The sequence below is a fragment of the Meles meles genome, chromosome X (genome assembly GCF_922984935.1).
Source record: "Meles meles chromosome X, mMelMel3.1 paternal haplotype, whole genome shotgun sequence".
Classification (NCBI taxonomy): Eukaryota; Metazoa; Chordata; class Mammalia; order Carnivora; family Mustelidae; genus Meles; species Meles meles.
Window position 1 is genome coordinate 83,211,921 of NC_060087.1, and position 20,458 is coordinate 83,232,378.

The window sequence follows — 20,458 nt, forward strand, 5'->3', positions numbered from 1 at the left end:
CTGTGTTCTGAGCCAGGTTAACTTATACTGAAAGAAAGGAACTGTTTTTTGATAGGCTGCCAGAAATTCCTTATTGTAAAATAACTGTTATATGCTACTCCTGCCCCTTGTCACCTTATCACAGGTAATGCTTATGCAAATAACTAGGTATCTGGGTGAAACTACTCTATCCCTGGAGCCCTGGCCTGAACACCTGCCCACACTTTGTTTTACTAGAATTAGCTTTCAATCAGTATGCTTAGTTTTTAAAAGACTATGTTTAGGGTTTTTTTTTTCAATTTCAAAATAATTTCAGATATGCAGAAGCGCTGTGAACATAGTACAGAGTTCCTGTATACACTTCATCCAGCTTCCGTTAACACTTCACATAACACTAGTATGGTGATCAAAACCAGGACAATAACAATATAGTACAATGCTACTTACTAAGCTACAGACTTTATTCCAACTTTGCCGGTTTTTCCACTAACGTCCTTTTTCTGTTTAGGATCCAATCTAGAATCCAATGCAGCACCTCCTTTTAAGAGGTGGATAAGGGTAAGCCAATAGAGGTTCTGTGCAATTTATGATCCTGAGCTATTCTACCCAGAAGGGAACTTTATCACTTCTGTACCAAAGCCCTTAATTCATGACACCTCATGACGGTTATTTTCAGAAAACATGTCTTACATTAGCACTTCTCACAGCAGTACAAAGGTATTTGACAAATGGGTTATTTTAGTAACCAATATTTTGAGGGTGACAAAATGAGAGGGATGGCCTTATCTGTTTTCTATGCTTCATTTTTTCCTCCAAATTCTATTTAAACTTTTTACTAGAAGTTGCATTATTTGACTATAACATAAATGCTGAGAAACACCAACACCAACAGGGAAGAGACTCTTTCCAATGTGTGGTTGGTTTCATTTGCCTGAAATTAAGTGTTGAAATCTGACAGAAACCAGATTGATTAGGTTATTTTGGTTCATTAACCTCAAGAGAGGGAAGGGAAAGCAGACTATGATATACATGTATTCCTTTAACAAGTAATTGGATTATTAAGAATAACTCCTGCCTAGGGGCCCCTGGGTGGCACAGTGGGTTAAGCCTCTGCTTTCGGCTCAGGTCATGATCTCAGGGTCCTGGGATTGAGTCCTGCATTGGGCTCTCTCTCTGCCTGCTTCTCTGCCTACTTGTGATCTCTGTCAGATAAGTAAATAAAATCTTTAAAAAAAAAAGAAAAAGAGGGGTGCCTGGGTGGCTCAGTGGGTTAAAGCCTCTGCCTTCGACTCAGGTCATGATCTCAGGGTCCTGGGATGGATCCCCAAATCGGGCTCTCTGCTCAGCAGGAAGCCTGCTTCCTCCTCTCTCTCTGCCTGCCTCTCTGCCTACTTGTGATCTCTGTCTGTCAAATAAATAAATAAAATCTTAAAAACAACAACAAAAAAGAATAACTCTTGCCTTTCTGTAAGCAAACTATGTGCCAGGCAATTTGCAAGGTGCTTTACAAATAATGTCTTGCTAAATGGGTCACGACAATCCCATGAGCTACCTACTATTATTACCCTTCTTATATAGGCAGAGGGACAGAAAACAGGAACAGGTTGGAGAGAGGTTAATAACTCACCCAAGTTCACAGAGCATGTACGTGATGGAGCCAGGATTCAAGGCTAGATCAGACTGATTCCAAAGCTGATCCTCTTGGCGGATATGCTATATTGCCTCTCTGAGCACTTATACATTTCAGACACTGGACTGGGTACTAAACAGAGATACAACAGTGAACAGGAGATAGCCTTATGCCCTCAAAGTTATAGTCTAACTGGAGGAGGAAAACAATTAAACAGTTAAGTATATATAAGGCCCTCTCCTCAGGTATTCCTTGGATTGGTTACAAATAAAGGCAATCAGTAAAATGCAAGCAGTACATTCCAACACTTTTAAATATTTAAATTCCTTTTTTCAGTCCTCAGAACAAAGGCCTCTCCCCCTCCATGTACTCTGAGGATCCCTAAAAGTTAGGAATGGGCTTGATTTTGACATGTTCCTCCACTATATAGAATCTGGGCTACATGTCAGCATTGCCATCCCACTTAATCTTTGACAAGAAACAATGGGAAATATAATGTGGAAATACATATAGTGATAGAACCAAATCAGCTGATGGAAAATTTTTAAGTCTGGGACATAATCACATTCCATTTCAATTGTCCTTTTGCCCTTGAATTAATTGATAAGCTCTGAGGGAGCTTCAATTGGTTCATGACTGCATTTTATAACCATGCCATTTTGAAATACATCTCTTAGAAAAATGATAATGATGCCCCTGTCAATTATAAATTGAGAATATGATTTTGAAGGTGAAGGGTTGGAAGACTTACATCTCAGCAAATGACAATCATTCTATTCTCTCTCCCAAACCCCAAACAATCAAATACCCTCACCCTGTGGTTCTCAACACTTGCACATTGAAATCATGGGGAAACTTCAAAATTACCAATGCCTATGTCCCACCCCAGAGGCTGTGATTATTTAACTGGTGCAGGGTGTGGCCTGGGTTTTAAAAGCTTTTAAAGATCCCTGGGGAATTTTATTATTATGCAGATAGGTTTGGGAACCACAGCCCAAATCAGAGGATCATAACCCCCACTGCACATTTCAATCACCTTGGGGAATCTTTTAAAACTCCAGATCCTTGAGCCACACCCCAGATTAATTAAATCAGAATATCTGGGGTTAGGGACCAAGCCTCAGGAACCAGTTTTTTTTTTTAAAGCTCCCAGATGAGTCCATTGTGCAGCTAAAACTAGGAACCATTGCCGTGGGTAAAATTCCAAGCCTGCATTCAAGGCAATGCCAAAATCACACTCATAGGTTCAGCAACTCTAGGCTGAGCCTAATGAGAAGCTAGTTCTAGAAGACAGGGAGAAAGCAGGCTAAGGAGAAATCCTTAAAACAACTGTCCTACTTTAATATTAAAATGAGTTCACTTTTTGGGCTACCTCGGTGACTCAGTGGTTAAGTGTCTGCCTTCAGCTCAGGTCATGATCCTGGGGTTCTTGGGTCGACCCCTGCATTGGGCTCCCTGCTCAGCGGGGAGCCTGCTTCTCCCTCTTCTGCTCCCCCTACTTGTGCTCTCTCGTGCGCTCGCTCTCTGTCAAATAAATAAATAAAATCTTTTTTTAAAAAATGAGTTCACTTTTCTCTTGCCATGGCTGAGGGTTACATTAAGGCTTGGCTAGAATTAATAGCAACTGATCGTATCTCAAGCCCCGCTCACTACCACACCCACCAGAATTAACTGCTGGAAGAATGGGAAAGGGAATGCTTTCAAGGGATGAAAATCTTTTCAAAGGAGTGCAAACCAGTGCTTAGAGACCCTGGGTGGGTCTAGACAAGGAGGAAGCGGAAAAGCAAGCTATTTGGCCTATGCATTACACACCTAGTTAGGTTTTTTTATCTGCAATTTGATGTGCATTTTTGCTCATCAAGTCAAACACCGGGCTTGGAGACAAAAAACCCCAGGTAACAGTTTTCAGCCTTACTTGCACATTAGTCATCTAGGGAGTTTTTAAAATAACAATGCTAGGGCCACACCCAAAATGAAGGCAATCTGACTCTCTGAAGGGGTGACACCCAGAAACCTGTTTTGAAGGTCTCCAGGTGATTCTAATGTGCAACCAAGGCTGAGGAACAGTTGCTCTGAGCAAGTGGGTCTCAAACTTGAGTGAGCATCAGCATCACCTTGGGAGTATGTTACAACACAGATTGGTGGGCCACATCCCCAGTTTCTCATCCAGCTGGGGTGAAGTCTGAAAGTTTGCATTTCTAACAAGCGCCTAAGTGATGATGCTAATCCTGCTGGTCCAGGTGCTGCACTAGGAAAGGCAAAGCCCTACCCAGATCACAGGTTCTCAACCCTGGTGGCACATGAGAATCATTGCGGGGGGGTGGATTTTTAAATACTGGCTCCTGAGACCCCTCCTAAACCAATCAAATTGTAAAGTCCCTGGCCCAGGGCTCAGTACTTTACTTTTTAAAAAGATTTTATTTATTTAACACAGAGAGAGATCATAAGTAGGCAGAGAGGCAGGCAGAGAGAGTGGGGGAAGCAGGTTCTCTGCTGAGCAGAGAGCCCAATGCAGGGCTCAATCCCAGGACGCTAAACCGAAGGCAGAGGCTCAACCCACTGAGCCACCCAGGCAGCCCTTGGGCTCAGTACTTTAAATTGCTCTCCACGTGATATTAATGCACAGTGAAGTTTGTGATCCACTGCTCTAGACCTAGATATTTTACAGCTGGAATAGATTTAATACAAACCCTTAAATCTCCTGGTAATTTACAGCTACTTTAGCTTCTACCAGTATACATATCGCAACCCCAATTTCCATTGTTCCTTCTTAATCATTACTATTAACAATGTGACCAATTTAGGGTCACCACCTTGTTCTACCTGTTTGCATAGGATGCTCTTGGTTTTAACACTGAAAGTTCCAGGGTCAGAGTAAATCAGGACAGTTGGTCACTGTACTAATGCTTTACAGCTCACTGACAGAAATGCAGTAACTATTAGATTTTGCTTCTAACATTCAGCATCCAGAACTTGGTTTCTAAATACCATTCTCCATTAAAAGGAATGAGCGTTCCTTGGAAATGGCTGTTTCCAGGACTGAGGCAGGGAAATGTATGGTTGAGCCTAGGAATCTTGCACCAGAATCTAAGTAAGTGCTCAAAGACTCATGGAGGAATGTCAAAAGGACATGACAGTTTAGCCATTCTGAGAGGGGGAGGTGATACCTCATTGTAGTTTTGATTTGCATCTCCCTGGTGATGAGTGACATTGAACATCTTTTCATGTGTCTGTTGGCCATCTGTAGGTCTTTTTTGGGAAAATGTCTATTCATGTCTTCTGCCCATATTTTAATTGGATTATTCATTTCTTGGGTGACTACAATCAACAACACAAGAAAGAACAGGTGTTGGTGAGGATGTGGAGAAAGGGGAGACCTCTTGCACTGTTGTTGGTGGGAATGCAAACTCATGCAGTCACTCTGGAAAATAGTATGGAGGTTCCTCAAAAAGTTAAAAACAGAATTACCCTACAATCCAGCAATTGCACTACTAGGCTTTTACCCAAAGAATACAAAAATACTAATTCAAAAGGATACATGCACCCCAGTGTTTATAGTTTTTTACACACACACACACACACACTAGATTATTATTCAGCCATAAAAAGAATGAAATCTTGACACTTGCAATGACATGGATGGAGCTAGAGAGTATTATGCTAAGCAAAATAGGTCAGAGAAAGACTTCACTCATATGTAGAATTTAAGAAACAAAACAAACAAGCAAAGGAAAGAGATAAAGAGAAAGAGAGAGAGAGAGAGAGGTAAGCCAAGAAACAGACTCTTAATGATAGAGAACAAACTTGTGGTTACCAGAGGGGAGGACGTTGGGGGTGGGTTAAATAGGTGATGAGGGCACATGTTGGCATGAACACTGGGTGGTGCATGGAATTCTTGAATCACTAAATTGTATACCTGAAACTAAAATTACGTTGTTTGTTAACTAACTGGAATTAAAATAAAAGCTTTAAAAAATGGGGGTGCCTGGGTGGCTCAGTGGGTTAAAGTCTCTGCCTTCGGCTCAGATTAAAGTCTCTGCCTTCAGCTCAGGTCATGATCCCAGGGTCCTGGGATTGAGCCCTGCATCAGGCTCTCTGCTCAGCAGGGAGCCTGCTTTCCCCTCTCTCCCTGCCTGCCTCTCCCCCTACTTGAGATCTCTGTCAAATAATAAAAATCTTTTTAAAAATGTATAAAAAGGGAGCCTGGGTGGTTCAGTGGGTTAAATCCTCTGCCTTCGGCTCAGGTCATGATCCCAGGGTCCTGGGATCAAGCCCCGCCTCTGGCTCTCTGCTTGGCAGGGAGCCTGCTTCCTCCTCTCTCTCTGCCTGCCTCTCTGCATACTTGAGATCTCTGTCAAATAAATAAATAAAATCTTTAAAAAATGTATAAAAAAAGCACGTGGGAGCCATCCTGAAGGGACTATCACTGGACAAATGAGAAGATTTGAGCTAATACTACAAAGAAAACGTCTGAACTGAGTGTATAATACTGAATTTAAATAAGAAAAACACTGAGTCAAGTGACATGAAAATAAGTCAATAAAACTAGCTACTACTGGAACTATTACATCAACTTCTTGCTCTGAAAATTGGTGTTCAAGGAGAAAGAATTAGGTTTTTACTTCCCCTTTTTGATTCATATTCCACAGATGAAGAAAATCTCATTAAAACACAAGAAACACAAAACACAAAACAGCTAAGAAACATAGACTGGATGACAGAATTAGGAAATCAACATTTTCCAACACCAATTAAATCACCAAGCCAGGGAATACATTTTAAAAATCAGAAAACCAAATTACTAAATATGGAAACAATAACCAACAGATGATGCTAAAAATCTTTAGTTACTGGGGGACAGGACAATCACACTGTACCAAAGTAACACCCCACAGATTTCCTGTTAATTACAAAGAGAAAATCACGTGGAGAGTTCTGATGGCCACCACCTAAATCATCACCCTAAGAGTGGACAACTGACAATATGTGCCTCCTGATAAGATGTGACATAGAGCACACAACATTGCTTATGAAGCATTCTTATCAAAATATGGTTTAATTGAATCAAATCAAGCTTCTGATCCCCAGTACTTCACATTTATGGGAAATTCAGGGCTGGAAGGAAGAGCTAAAGGCCACCATAAGGAAACAAAGCATCCTGTCCCGGGAGGGATACAGGATCAGTCCTTAAAGCAGGACAGTCACTGGCAAACCAGGATGGCTGGTGACACTACAGTCAGATTCCTAATGTGGGGCAGAGCCAGTCTCTAAATGTCAGTACCATTAAAAAAAAAGTGGAGAGACTGTTCTAAATTAAAAAAACACCACACCCAAATGCAACCTATAAACTGGCCATAAAAGACATTTAGGAGGGTGCCTGAGTGGCTCAGTTGTTGAGCCAAAGGCAGCTTCGGCTCAGGTCATGATCCCAGGGTCCTGGGATTGAGCCCCGCATCAGCCTCCCTACTCAGAGGGGAGTCTTCTTTCTCCCTCTCCCTCTGGTGTGCATGCACTCTCTCTAATAAATATATAAGATATATTAAATAAAATATATATTTTATTATTAAATAAAATATATAATAAATTTATATATATTATATTTATCTAATAAATAAATTAAATCATTTTTAAAAAAAGACATTCGGGGTGCCTGGATGGCTCAGCCAGTTGGGCACCTCCCTTCAGCTCAGGTCATGATCCCAGGGTCCTAGGATGGGGTCCTGCCTCATTGTCAGGCTCCCTGCTCAGCGGAGAACCTGCTTCTCCCCTCTCCCTCTGCTGCTCCCTCTGCTTGTGTTCTCTCTCTCTCTCTCTCTCTGTCAAATAAATAAATAAATATATACATACATACACATATACATAAATACATAAACAAACTAACTAAAAAAAAAAGACATCTAGGAGACAGCTGGGGAAATGTGAATACAGAGCAGTGCTACTCAGCCAGCCTAGAAATATAAATGAACAATGTCACTAAGAACATTGTTTTTTTTTCAGCTGAATTTTTTGTGACAAAACCTTCTCAGTGAAGTAGGCAGTGCACTGACTTACTATGGTCCAAGCTCCTTAACTCCCTGCGTACCATCAGGCAGTTTGCAAACCATACTTCAGGAAGCACTGGTTAGATATTAGACAATATTTGCAAAGATTGGTGAGGCAAAGATTGGTGAGGTACAGTTAATTTCTTTCAACTATGCTTACGGTATGATGTATCATAGAGTTACCCAGAAAAAGGTCCTGCTTAGAAGATTAAAAAGGCCCTGCTGAGGGATTAAAGGTGAAATGTCATGTCTACAACTTACTTTCAAATAGTTTCAAATAGTTTACCAAAGAGCAGATACAAGAAGCAAATATGGCAAAATGCTATCATTTGTTGAATCTTGGTGAATATACCGGTGTTTGTTGCTCTAGTCTTCCAACTTTCTTATCTATTTCGAAGTTTTCAGGATAAAGACGACAGAAGCATGATTCTAAAATCATCTTACAAGATAATGACACCAACAAAATTAGCAGGAAGCTGATTATTTACAGCTAATTCTATATTCCTTGGGGGAATACCTAAGTTAAAAACATAAAATAAGCAAAATTAGCCAGAAAAGGCAATGAAAAGTGCATTCTAAGCTGAGGAACAGAGTATGAAAAGGACCAGGATAGAAGAAATTTATCTTTTCCAGGGAAAGTAATTTAATGCATATAGAAAAATGAGGCTGTCCAGATTATGAAGGGGTGTTGAGGGTACATCAAGAACTTTGGACTTTTGGTGGCACCTGAGTGGTTCAGTCGGTTGGGTGTCTGCCTTTAGCTCAAGGTCCTGGTCTCAGGGTGCTGGGCTCAAGGCCCCCCACCAGGGTCAGGCTCCCTGCTCAGCAAGGAGTCTGCTTCTCCTTTCCCCTCGGGCCCTACCCCTCGATCATGCTCTCTCTCGCTCTCACTCTCTCTCAAATAAATAAATAAATGAAATCTTGAAAAAATTTTTGAAAAAACAAAGAATCTAGGATTTTTTAAAAGCAGTAAGAAGTCAATAGCATTTTAAGCACTGGAGAAACACAATGACATTGGCATTTTAGAAAACGCACTACGGCTGCAGAGAATGGAACTGATGGGGGCAAAGTGGATAGAGCACCAGCAGTTAAGAAGATGGCCTTCTGAGGGGCGCCTGGGTGGCTTGGTGGGTTAAACGTCTGCCTTCGGCTCAGGTCATGATTCCAGAGTCCTGGGATTGAGCCTCGAGTGAGGCTCCCTGCTCAGCAGGGTGTCTGCTTCTCCCTCTTCCTCTGCCCCCAGATTGTGCTCTCTCTCTCTCTCTCTCTCAAATAAATAACAAAATAAATAAAATCTTAAAAAAAAGAAGATAGCCTTTTGAGCAATAATGTGGTAAGAAATTATGGTAACCTACAGGGATGGAGACTTGGTGATATGTTGGATGGGGGAAAGAGATAGAGAAGAAGGACTCAGATATAATTCCCAAGTTTTTGACTTGAGTGACTGAGTAGATTGATATATTCATCAAGACTGGGAATATAGGAGCAAGAACAAGTTTGGGGGACAGATGTGAAGCATGCAACGTTAGATGTTGAGTTTGGAATATCTAGAAGATATCCAGGTGGAACCCCCTTTGTAGTCAGTTGGGTATGAGACTGAGAGAGCTAACTCTGGTTTCTGGCTTAGGTAACTAATAGATAGTTTTGCCATTTACAGATATGGCGAACAAAAGAGAAGAAGATAAAAGTCGTTTTCCCATTACATAAAATCAAAAACCAGGAAATGAAAATAAAACTTATCTGACTGCCATAAGTCAACACTTTTTTTAATCACTTTATTTCCTTCTAGCATTTTTTAAAATGGATAGGTATATAGTAGCCTTAATAGCCACATTTTTGGGGGGAAGGAGGCTTCTCCAGAAGTATTTAGGATTGAGAAAAATACTAGTTGACCCAATATCATTTTGTAAATCAGATTTTTGTACATGTCCTTAAGCTGTTAAAAGATTTAAAACATAATCTAAATCGCTGGGGAAGTAACCAAGGACAACTCCAGAGCTGAAGAAATCAGGGACCAAAGAATGTCAGTTTCCATATCCAGTTTATTATAGTATATACTGGATCATTAGGGGATTCTGGAGCTTTCTGCATCCACACTACATAGCACAATTATAGGTATTCAGTCTCTTCTCTGAAGATCTTCTTTCCCAGTGTCTCTACTATAACCAATTCTCCTTCCATAGGTGAGAGCTGATTGGTGCTATTGTTCCTACCATTTTTAAAGGGTATTCTAGAACTTCAAAGCCTAGAAAACCCAAAGGAATGAAGCTCTGAGATCATGCAGTCACCCCGCAATCACATTATAGCTTACTCTGCCTTTTTTTTTTTAAGCTAGATTTTGGGGCACCTGGGTGGCTCAGTGGTTAGGCCTCTGCCTTCGGCTCGGGTCATGGTCTCAGGGTCCTGAGATCAATCCAAAGGCTGGTTTCTCCAATAATGCTCTGAGGATCTATAATGTAGCAAGATGCCAAACCTGGAAGGAACTGAAACTTCAGCCTTAACAGCGTGCAGTCCCGCAGGAGGCTGCTTATCAAGTGAAGAGGAGCACCAGCTCACAGTGTAGGGTGTGGGGGAACAGATCCACAGGCACAGCTTTTCTCAGGACAAAAGGCTCACCAAGGAGCTTCTTAGAAGAGTCTGGAGGACAGCACAGCCTAGAGAAACAGAGCATAACATCAGTTCCTCGATACCAAGGAGAACCTATAGGAACACAACTTCTTAAAAATTAAGCCCTTCCGGGGCACCTGGGTAGCTCATTCGGTTAGGTGTCTATCTTCAGCTCAGGTCATAATCCCAGGGTCCTGGGATCGAGCCCCATATTAGGCTGCCTGCTTCTCTCCCTGCTTGTGTGCTCTCTCCCCGCCACCCCCCATCAAATAAATGAATAAAATCTTTAAAAAAAACCTTAAGTCCTTCCCTGTATTCTGACAGCACCCTATGTTTCTCTCAATAACAGCATTTATCATATTTAGTGTAACTAACCTGGGTTGTTTTTTTAAACCATCTTCTTCAGTGGAATATAACCTTTTCAAGGGTGGAAACAAGGCAATAACTGCTTATTATTCATCTCTGTGTTCCCAGTTTGTGATAGAGTTCAGTAGTGAATGGAGCAAGCTGCCTAAGTCATATATGCTTCTGTATAATTTGTAAGTGAAAGGTAATTAATAAACAAATATTACTGGATTTAATTATACTATTGATATGTTTCAAAGTAGATTACTCTTTTCACTTATCTCAAAGGTAGTCAAGCAAAAATAAGCACAAAAATTCACCTATAAACTCACCAAGAACCACTGCTGACTTCTCAGGATGTATCTTTCTAAATATGTATATTTAAATTGGTTTCTTAAAATGGAGTCACACTGTACATATTGTACATACCGCTTTACAACTAGTTTCTTCAAGTCATCATGGATCATATCCATCTCTCCACTATATGTCAGGTTACCTCACATTTATTGGCTATATGGTATTCCATTAAATGTGTTAATCATAGTTTAGCTGCCTAATCCCTTGCTACTGGAAATTTAAGCTGTTTCTAACACTTTGCTATTTTAAAAAGTCCCTCCATGGGGCATCTGGGTGGCTCAGTGGGTTAAGCCTCTGCCTTCGGCTCAGGTCACGATCCCAGCGTCCTGGGATCGAGCCCCGCATCGGGCTCTCTGCTCAGCAGGGAGCCTGCTTCCTCCTCTCTCTCTGCCTACTTGTGACCTCTGTCTGTCAAATAAATAAATAAAATTTAAAAAAAAAGTCCCTCCATGAGTATCCTTAATAGTTACATCTTTGCATACATTTTTAGTTGTTTAGTAGAACTGCTGAGTTGAAGGGCCTATATGTTTGTAAGGCCCTAACATATATACCACTAAACTGTTCTAAAAAAGGTTGTACCAATTTATTCTCAAACCAACAAAACAGAAAAGTTCTTGTTTCCCTGGCTGACTCTCAACAGTTTAAATAGCACTGTCCCACTGAAATCAGAACAAGGCAAGATATTCACTATTCCTTCTATAATAGAATGTGTTCTTAAAAAATTTTTTTTGAAAGTTTTCCTTATTTATATGAGAGAGAGCCCAGTGTGGAGCTTGATCCCAGGACCCTGAGATGATGATCTGAGCCAAAGGCCTACTCTTAACCATCTGAGCCATGCAGGTGCCCCTAAAATGGAACATTTTCTTATCCAATGTAATAAAAAAGAAAAAATGTATTGGAAGGAGAGAGACAGAACTCGTTTTGAGATGGTGGTCACATGGCCAGCTACCAAGCAAGACAATCAACTAGAAAACAAATAAAATGAATAAAAGAATGAGGAAGCTGGACACAAGGTTGGCAATAACCACTTAGAAAAAGTAATGAAAAAGATCCCATTCATAATAGCAATAAAAACTTTACAATATCTTATATTAACCTTAAGAAGAAAAGACCTATATTGGAAAAAGCTTTATTTATCTAAATAGAGATATATAGATACAGATATAGATACAGATATAGCTTTAGAGAATTATGTAAGACTAGAGTAATTCAGGGTGCCTGGGTGGCTCAGTGGGTTAAAGCCTCTGCCTTCAGCTCCGGTCATGATCCCAGGGTCCTGGGATTGAGCCCTGCATCGGGCTCTCTGCTCAGCAGGGAGCCTGCTTCCTCCCCTCTCTCTGCCTGCTTCTCTGCTTACTTGTGATCTCTGTCTGTCAAATAAATAAAAATCTTTAAAAACAAAGACTAGAGTAATTGAAGAGACATACCACATACTTGGACAGAAAAAATACTGTAAAGATTTCAATTCTCCCTAAATTAATAAATTCAATGTACTTCCAATCACAATCCCAAAAGGATATTTTTGTTAAGTTGATTCTAGAGCTTTCTTAGAAAATAGCTGAAAATGTTTAAAGTAAATATCTTTTAACTTAGCAAATCCACAACAGGAATTTATCAACTATATATACTATCACATACAGTTACTCATCACTTATACCTACATACTGCACATTATGTACACAAGGATATTCACTGTAACATTGTGGTAACAACAGAACAGAAACAATCTCAAAATTCATAAGCAAAGGACTATTTTAGGTAGGTTAAAATTACATAGCCTATTTAAAAAATTAAGTAGACCTATAAGTATTGATGTAGATTCGGCATCATTGTAGAACAATCTCAAAAATCTAATGTTAGTGAAAAAAAGTGAAAAGCATGGTACAGGGGCACCTGAGTGGCTCAGTCAGTTAAGCATCTGCCTTCTGCTCAGGTCATGATCCCAAGGTCCTGGGATCGATAATAAGTCAAAATAAATAAAATAAAATAATAGTAAAAAAAGAAAAGCATGTGCAGAATAGTGTTTTAGTCTGTTTCTATTTGTTAAAAAAAGAGAAGGATGGTATGTATACATACATGTATGTGTACACACATACACACACACAAACTTGTATAGTCACACAATCTCTCTGACAGGCTACACAAGAAACCTAAGAGTAGTGACATCTGAAGGAGTAGGGGTCAGGAGTAAGAAAAAGAGTCATTACTCACTGCATATTCTTGTATTTGAATTTTTCTACCATATGCACGTACTGTCTTTTTTTAAACAAATATTTTATTTATTTTATTTGACACAGAGAGAGAGAGAGAGAGCACGTGAGCGCGGCGCAAGAGAGGGAACACAAGCAGGGGGAGGGTGAGAGGAGAAGCAGGCTTCCCACTGAGCAGGGAACCTGATGTGGAGCTCGATCCCAGGATCCTGGGACCATGACCTGAGCTGAAGGCAGACGCCCAATGACTAAGCCACCCAGGCGCCCCACATACTGTCTTTTCAAGATAAATTTTTCTTACCTTTTTGAGGCCATGTTTATTGTCTTACTCACTGTGTTAGCAGAATGCTAGCTTTACTCTAAATCATTACATTTTTAAATTTATTGTCTTGCATAATAAATACTTTCATTACATTCAAAAGTGAAATAATATAAAAAGGTATTCAGTGAAGTCTCCTTCCCAACTAAGACACCCATCTCCACAGTTCTCTCCCACCATGGATAGTTACTATTATCAGTTTCTTATATAAATTACCAGTTTCTTTATGCCTATGCAAATATAAATCCATATTCTCCTAGTCTTTAGTCCTTTTTTACAAAGACAGTTTACAATTATATAAACAATTCTGCACACCTTACTATTTCCACTTAGTAACAGACCTTAGAACCAAAATCACAAGCTACAAAAAAACCCAGTCTGGACATACTGAGAATTAGTACTCTTGGGGTGCCTGGGTGGATCAGTTGGTTAAGGATCTGCCTTCAGCTCAGGTCATGGTCCTGGGATCAAGCCCCGCATTGGGCACTCTGCTCAGTAAGTCTGCTTCTTCCTCTCACTCTCCCTCTGTGCAATCTCTCTCAAATAAATAAATAAAATAATTTTTAAAAAAGGAAATTATTTAGGGGGAGGAGTCAAGATGGCGGAGAAGTAGCAGCCTGAGACTACATCAGGTAGCAGGAGATCAGCTCGATAGCTTATCTAAACATTGCAAACACCTACAAATCCAACGGGAGAGCGAAGAGAAGAAGAACAGCAACTCTAGAAACAGAAAATCAACCACTTTCTGAAAGGTAGGACTGGCGGAGAAGTAAATCTAAAACGACGGGAAGATAGACCGCAGGGGGAGGGGCCGGCTCCCGGCAAGCGGCGGAGGAACGGAGCACAAAATCAGGACTTTTAAAAGTCTGTTCCACTGAGGGACATTGCTCCAGGGGCTAAACCGGGGTGAAGCCCACGCGGGGCCAGCGTGGCCCCAGGCCCCGCAGGGTCACAGAAGGATCGGGGGTGTCGGAGTGTCGGAGAGCTCGCAGGTATTAGAACGGAGAAGCCGGCTGCAGAGACAGAGCCGAGGACTGAACTCTCAGCTCGGGGTTACCTTGAACTGGTCGCGGGCTGGGTGAGCTCGGAGCGTGGCTAGAGGCTGGGGATACGGGAGTGATTGGGTGCTGTCCTCTGGGGGCGCACTGAGGAGTGGGGCCCCAGGCTCTCGGCTCCTCCGGGCCGGAGACTGGAAGGCCGCCATTTTCATTCCCGTCCTCCGGAACTCTACGGAAAGCGTTCAGGGAACAGAAGCTCCCAAAAGCGAACCCGAGCCGATTACTTAGTCCGGCCGCCGGTAAGGGCAGTGCAACCCCGCCTCGGGCAAAGACACTTGAGAGTCACTACAACAGGCCCCTCCCCCAGAAGATCAACAAAATATCCAGCCAGGACGAAGTTCATCTATCAAGGAGAAAGCAAATTCAATTCCTAAGACAGCAGAGCAATTCCAGAGGAGGAGAAAGCAAAGCACGGAACTTATGGCTTTCTCCCCATGATTCTTTAGTCTTGCGGCTACTTCAATTTTCTTTTCTTTTTTCAATTTTTTTTCTTTTTTCAATTTTTTTTTCTTTTTTCTTTTTTCTTCTTCTGCTAAATTTTTTAAAACTTTTACCCTTTTCTTTTTTAACGTTTTTTGACTAGTTCATCTAAATATATATTTTTTTTCTTTCTTTTTTATATTTTTTTTGTTTTATTTTTTAAATTTTTTTCTTTTTTTTTTTCTTTTTTTTTCAGAACCTGTTTTTATCCCCTTTCTCCCCCCCACAATTTGGGGTCTCTTCTGACTTGGTTACAGCGCATTTTTCCGGGGTCTTTGCCACCCTTTTAGTAGTTTATTTGCTCCTTCATATCCTCTTATCTGGACAAAATGACAAGGCGGAAAAAATCACCACAAACAAAAGAACAAGAGACAGTACCGAAGGCTAGGGACCTAATCAACACAGACATGGGTAATATGTCAGATCAAGAGTTCAGAATGACGATTCTGAACATTCTAGCCGGGCTCGAAAAAGGCATGGAAGATATTAGAGAAACCCTCTCTGGAGATATTAAAGCCCTTTCTGGAGAAATTAAAGAACTAAAATCTAACCAAGTTGAAATCAAAAAAGCTATTAATGAGGTGCAATCAAAAATGGAGGCTCTCACTGCTAGGATAAATGAGGCAGAAGAAAGAATTAGTGATATAGAAGACCAAATGACAGAGAATAAGGAAGCCGAGCAAAAGAGGGACAAACAGCTACTGGACCATGAGGGGAGAATTCGCGAGATAAGTGACACCATAAGACGAAACAACATTAGAATAATTGGGATTCCAGAAGAAGAAGAAACAGAGAGGGGAGCAGGTCTATTGGAGAGAATCATTGGAGAGAATTTCCCTAATATGGCAAAGGGAACAAGCATCAAAATCCAGGAGATGCAGAGAACCCCCCTCAAAGTCAACAAGAATAGGTCCACACCCCGTCACCTAATAGTAAAATTTACAAGTCTTAGTGACAAAGAGAAAATCCTGAAAGCAGCCCGAGAAAAGAAGTCTGTAACATACAATGGTAAAAATATTAGATTGGCGGCAGACTTATCCACAGAGACCTGGCAGGCCAGAAAGAGCTGGCATGATATATTCAGAGCACTCAACGAGAAAAACATGCAGCCAAGAATACTCTATCCAGCTAGGCTATCATTGAAAATAGAAGAAGAGATCAAAAGCTTCCAGGACAAACAAAAACTGAAAGAATTTGCAAACACCAAACCAGCTCTACAGGAAATATTGAAAGGGGTCCTCTAAGCAAAGAGAGAGCCTAAAAGTAGTAGATCAGAAAGGTACAGAGACAATATACAGTAACAGTCACCTTACAGGCTAATAATGGCACTAAATTCATATCTCTCAATAGTTACCCTGAATGTTAATGGGCTAAATGCCCCAATCAAAAGACACAGGGTATCAGAATGGATAAAAAAACAAAACCCATCAGTATGTTGCCTACAAGAAACTCATTTTAGACGCGAAGACACCTCCAGATTTAAAGTGAGGGGGTGGAAAACATTACCATGCTAATGGGCATCAGAAGAAAGCTGGGGTGGCAATCCTTATATCAGATCAATTAGATTTTAAGCCAAAGACTATAATAAGAGATGAGGAAGGACACTATATCCTACTCAAAGGGTCTGTCCAACAAGAAGATCTAACAATTTTAAATATCTATGCCCCTAAAGTGGGAGCAGCCAACTATATCAACCAATTAATAACAAAATCAAACAAACACATCAATAATAATACAATAATAGTAGGGGACTTGAACACTCCCCTCACTGAAATGGACAGATCATCCAAGCAAAAGATCAACAAGGAAATAAAGGCCTTAAATGACACACTGGACCAGATGGACATCACAGATATATTCAGAACATTTCATCCCAAAGCAACAGAATACACATTCTTCTCTAGTGCACATGGAACCTTCTCCAGAATAGATCACATCCTGGGTCACAAATCAGGTCTCAACCGGTATCAAAAGATTAGGATTGTTCCCTGCATATTTTCAGACCACAGTGCTCTGAAGCTAGAACTCAATCACAAGAGGAAAGCTGGAAAGAACCCAAATACATGGAGACTAGACAGCATCCTTCTAAAGAATGAATGGGTCAACCAGGAAATTAAAGAAGAATTGAAAAAATTCATGGAAACAAATGATAATGAAAACACAACAGTTCAAAATCTGTGGGACACAGCAAAGGCAGTCCTGAGAGGAAAATATATAGCGGTACAAGCCTTTCTCAAGAAACAAGAAAGGTCTCAAGTACACAACCTAACCCTACGCGTAAAGGAGCTGGAGAAAGAACAAGAAGGAAACCCTAAACCCAGCAGGAGAAGAGAAATCATAAAGATCAGAGCAGAAATCAATGAAATAGAAACCAAAAAAACAAGAGAAAAAATCAATGAAACTAGGAGCTGGTTCTTTGAAAGAATCAATAAGATTGATAAACCCCTGGCCAGACTCATCAAAAAGAAAAGAGAAAGGACCCAAATCAATAAAATCATGAATGAAAGAGGAGAGATCACAACTAACACCAAAGAAATACAGACAATTATAAGAACATACTATGAGCAACTCTACGCCAACAAATTGGACAATCTGGAAGAAATGGATGCATTCCTAGAGACATATAAACTACCACAACTGAACCAGGAAGAAATAGAAAACCTGAACAGGCCCATAACCAGTAAGGAGATTGAAACAGTCATCAAAAATCTCCAAACAAACAAAAGCCCTGGGCCAGACGGCTTCCCAGGGGAATTCTAACAAACATTTAAAGAAGAACTAATTCCTATTCTCCTGAAACTGTTCCAAAAAATAGAAACGGAAGGAAAACTTCCAAACTCATTTTATGAGGCCAGCATCACCTTGATCCCCAAACCAGACAAGGATCCCACCAAAAAAGAGAACTACAGACCAATATCCTTGATGAACACAGACGCAAAAATTCTCGCCAAAATACTAGCCAATAGGATTCAACAGTACATTAAAAGGATTATTCACCACGATCAAGTGGGATTTATTCCAGGGCTGCAGGGTTGGTTCAACATCCGCAAATCAATCAATGTGATAGAACACATTAATAAAAGAAAGAACAAGAACCATATGATACTCTCAATAGATGCTGAAAAAGCATTTGACAAAGTACAGCATCCCTTCCTGATCAAAACTCTTCAAAGTGTAGGGATAGAGGGCACATACCTCAATATTATCAAAGCCATCTATGAAAAACCCACCGCAAATATCATTCTCAATGGAGAAAAACTGAAAGCTTTTCCGTTAAGGTCAGGAACACGGCAGGGATGTCCATTATCACCACTGCTATTCAACATAGTACTAGAAGTCCTAGCCTCAGCAATCAGACAACAAAAAGAAATTAAAGGCATCCAAATTGGTAAAGAAGAAGTCAAACTATCACTCTTCGCAGATGATATGATACTATATGTGGAAAACCCAAAAGACTCCACTCCAAAACTGCTAGAACTTGTCCAGGAATTCAGTAAAGTGTCAGGATATAAAATCAATGCACAGAAATCAGTTGCATTTCTGTACACCAACAACACGACTGAAGAAAGAGAAATTAAGGAGTCAATCCCATTTACAATTGTACCCAAAACTATAAGATACCTAGGTATAAACCTAACCAAAGAGACTAAGAATCTATACACAGAAAATTATAAAGTACTCATGAAAGAAATTGAGGAAGACACCAAAAAATGGAAAAATGTTCCATGCTCCTGGATTGGAAGAATAAATATTGTGAAAATGTCTATGCTACCTAAAGCAATCTACACATTTAATGCAATCCCTATCAAAATACCATCCATTTTTTTCAAAGAAATGGAACAAATAATCCTAAAATTTATATGGAACCAGAAAAGACCTCCAATAGCCAAAGGAATATTGAAGAACAAAGCCAAAGTTGGTGGCATCACAATTCCGGACTTCAAGCTCTATTACAAAGCTGTCATCATCAAGACAGCATGGTACTGGCACAAAAACAGACACATAGATCAGTGGAACAGAATAGAGAGCCCAGAAATCGACCCTCAACTCTATGGTCAACTAATCTTCGACAAAGCAGGAAAGAATGTCCAATGGAAAAAAGACAGCCTCTTCAATAAATGGTGCTGGGAAAATTGGACAACCACATGCAGAAAAATGAAATTGGACCACTTCCTTACACCACACACGAAAATAGACTCCAAATGGATGAAGGACCTCAATGTGAGAAAGGAATCCATCAAAATCCTTGAGGAGAATGCAGGCAGCAACCTCTTCGACCTCAGCCGTAGCAACATCTTCCTAGGAACAACGGCAAAGGCAAGGGAAGCAAGGGCAAAAATGAACTATTGGGATTTCATCAAGATCAAAAGCTTTTGCACAGCAAAGGAAACAGTTAACAAAACCAAAAGACAACTGACAGAATGGGAGAAGATATTTGCAAACGACATATCAGATAAAGGGCTAGTATCCAAAATCTATAAGGAACTTAGCAAACTCAACACCCAAAGAACAAACAATCCAATCAAGAAATGGGCAGAGGACATGAACAGACATTTCTGCAAAGAAGACATCCAGATGGCCAACAGACACATGAAAAAGTGCTTCACGTCACTCGGCATCAGGGAAATACAAATCAAAACCACAATGAGATATCACCTCACACCAGTCAGAATGGCTAAAATTAACAAGTCAGGAAATGACAGATGCTGGAGAGGATGTGGAGAAAGGGGAACCCTCCTCCACTGTTGGTGGGAATGCAAGCTGGTGCAACCACTCTGGAAAACAGCATGGAGGTTCCTCAAAATGTTGAAAATAGAACTACCCTATGACCCAGCAATTGCACTACTGGGTATTTACCCTAAAGATACAAACATAGTGATCCGAAGGGGCACCTGTACCCGAATGTTTATAGCAGCAATGTCTACAATAGCCAGACTATGGAAAGAACCTAGATGTCCATCAACAGATGAATGGATAAAGAAGCAGTGGTATATATACACAATGGAATACTATGAAGCCATCAAAAGAAATGAAATCTTGCCATTTGCGACGACGTGGATGGAGCTAGAGCATATCATGCTTAGTGAAATAAGTCAATCGGAGAAAGACAACTATCATATGATCTCCCTGATATGAGGACATGGAGAAGCAACATGGGGGGGTAGGGGGATAGGAGAAGAATAAATGAAACAAGATGGGATTGGGAGGGAGACAAACCATAAATGACTCTTAATCTCACAAAACAAACTGGGGGTTGCTGGGGGGAGGTGGGATTGGGAGAGGGGGAGCGGGCTATGGACATTGGGGAGGCGAGGCGAACCATAAGAGACTATGGACTCTGAAAAACAACCTGAGGGTTTTGAAGGGTCAGGGGTGGGAGGTTGGGGCAACCTGAGGGTTTTGAAGGGTTAGGGGTGGGAGGTTGGGGGAAC

At 40.7% G+C, this 20,458-nt stretch overlaps 1 protein-coding gene across 1 annotated transcript in view; it reads right to left on the reverse strand.

Annotated features, from left to right (window-relative positions):
* Positions 1–9,448: 9,448 nt before the first annotated feature.
* TRMT2B (tRNA methyltransferase 2 homolog B) overlaps positions 9,449–20,458 on the reverse strand; it is a 53,764-nt gene continuing 42,754 nt past the window's right edge. Inside the window, 1 exon segment of the mRNA XM_045994459.1 lies at positions 9,449–10,304. Within this exon segment, the coding sequence (XP_045850415.1) occupies positions 10,181–10,304 (124 nt within the window). The 3' untranslated portion in view covers positions 9,449–10,180.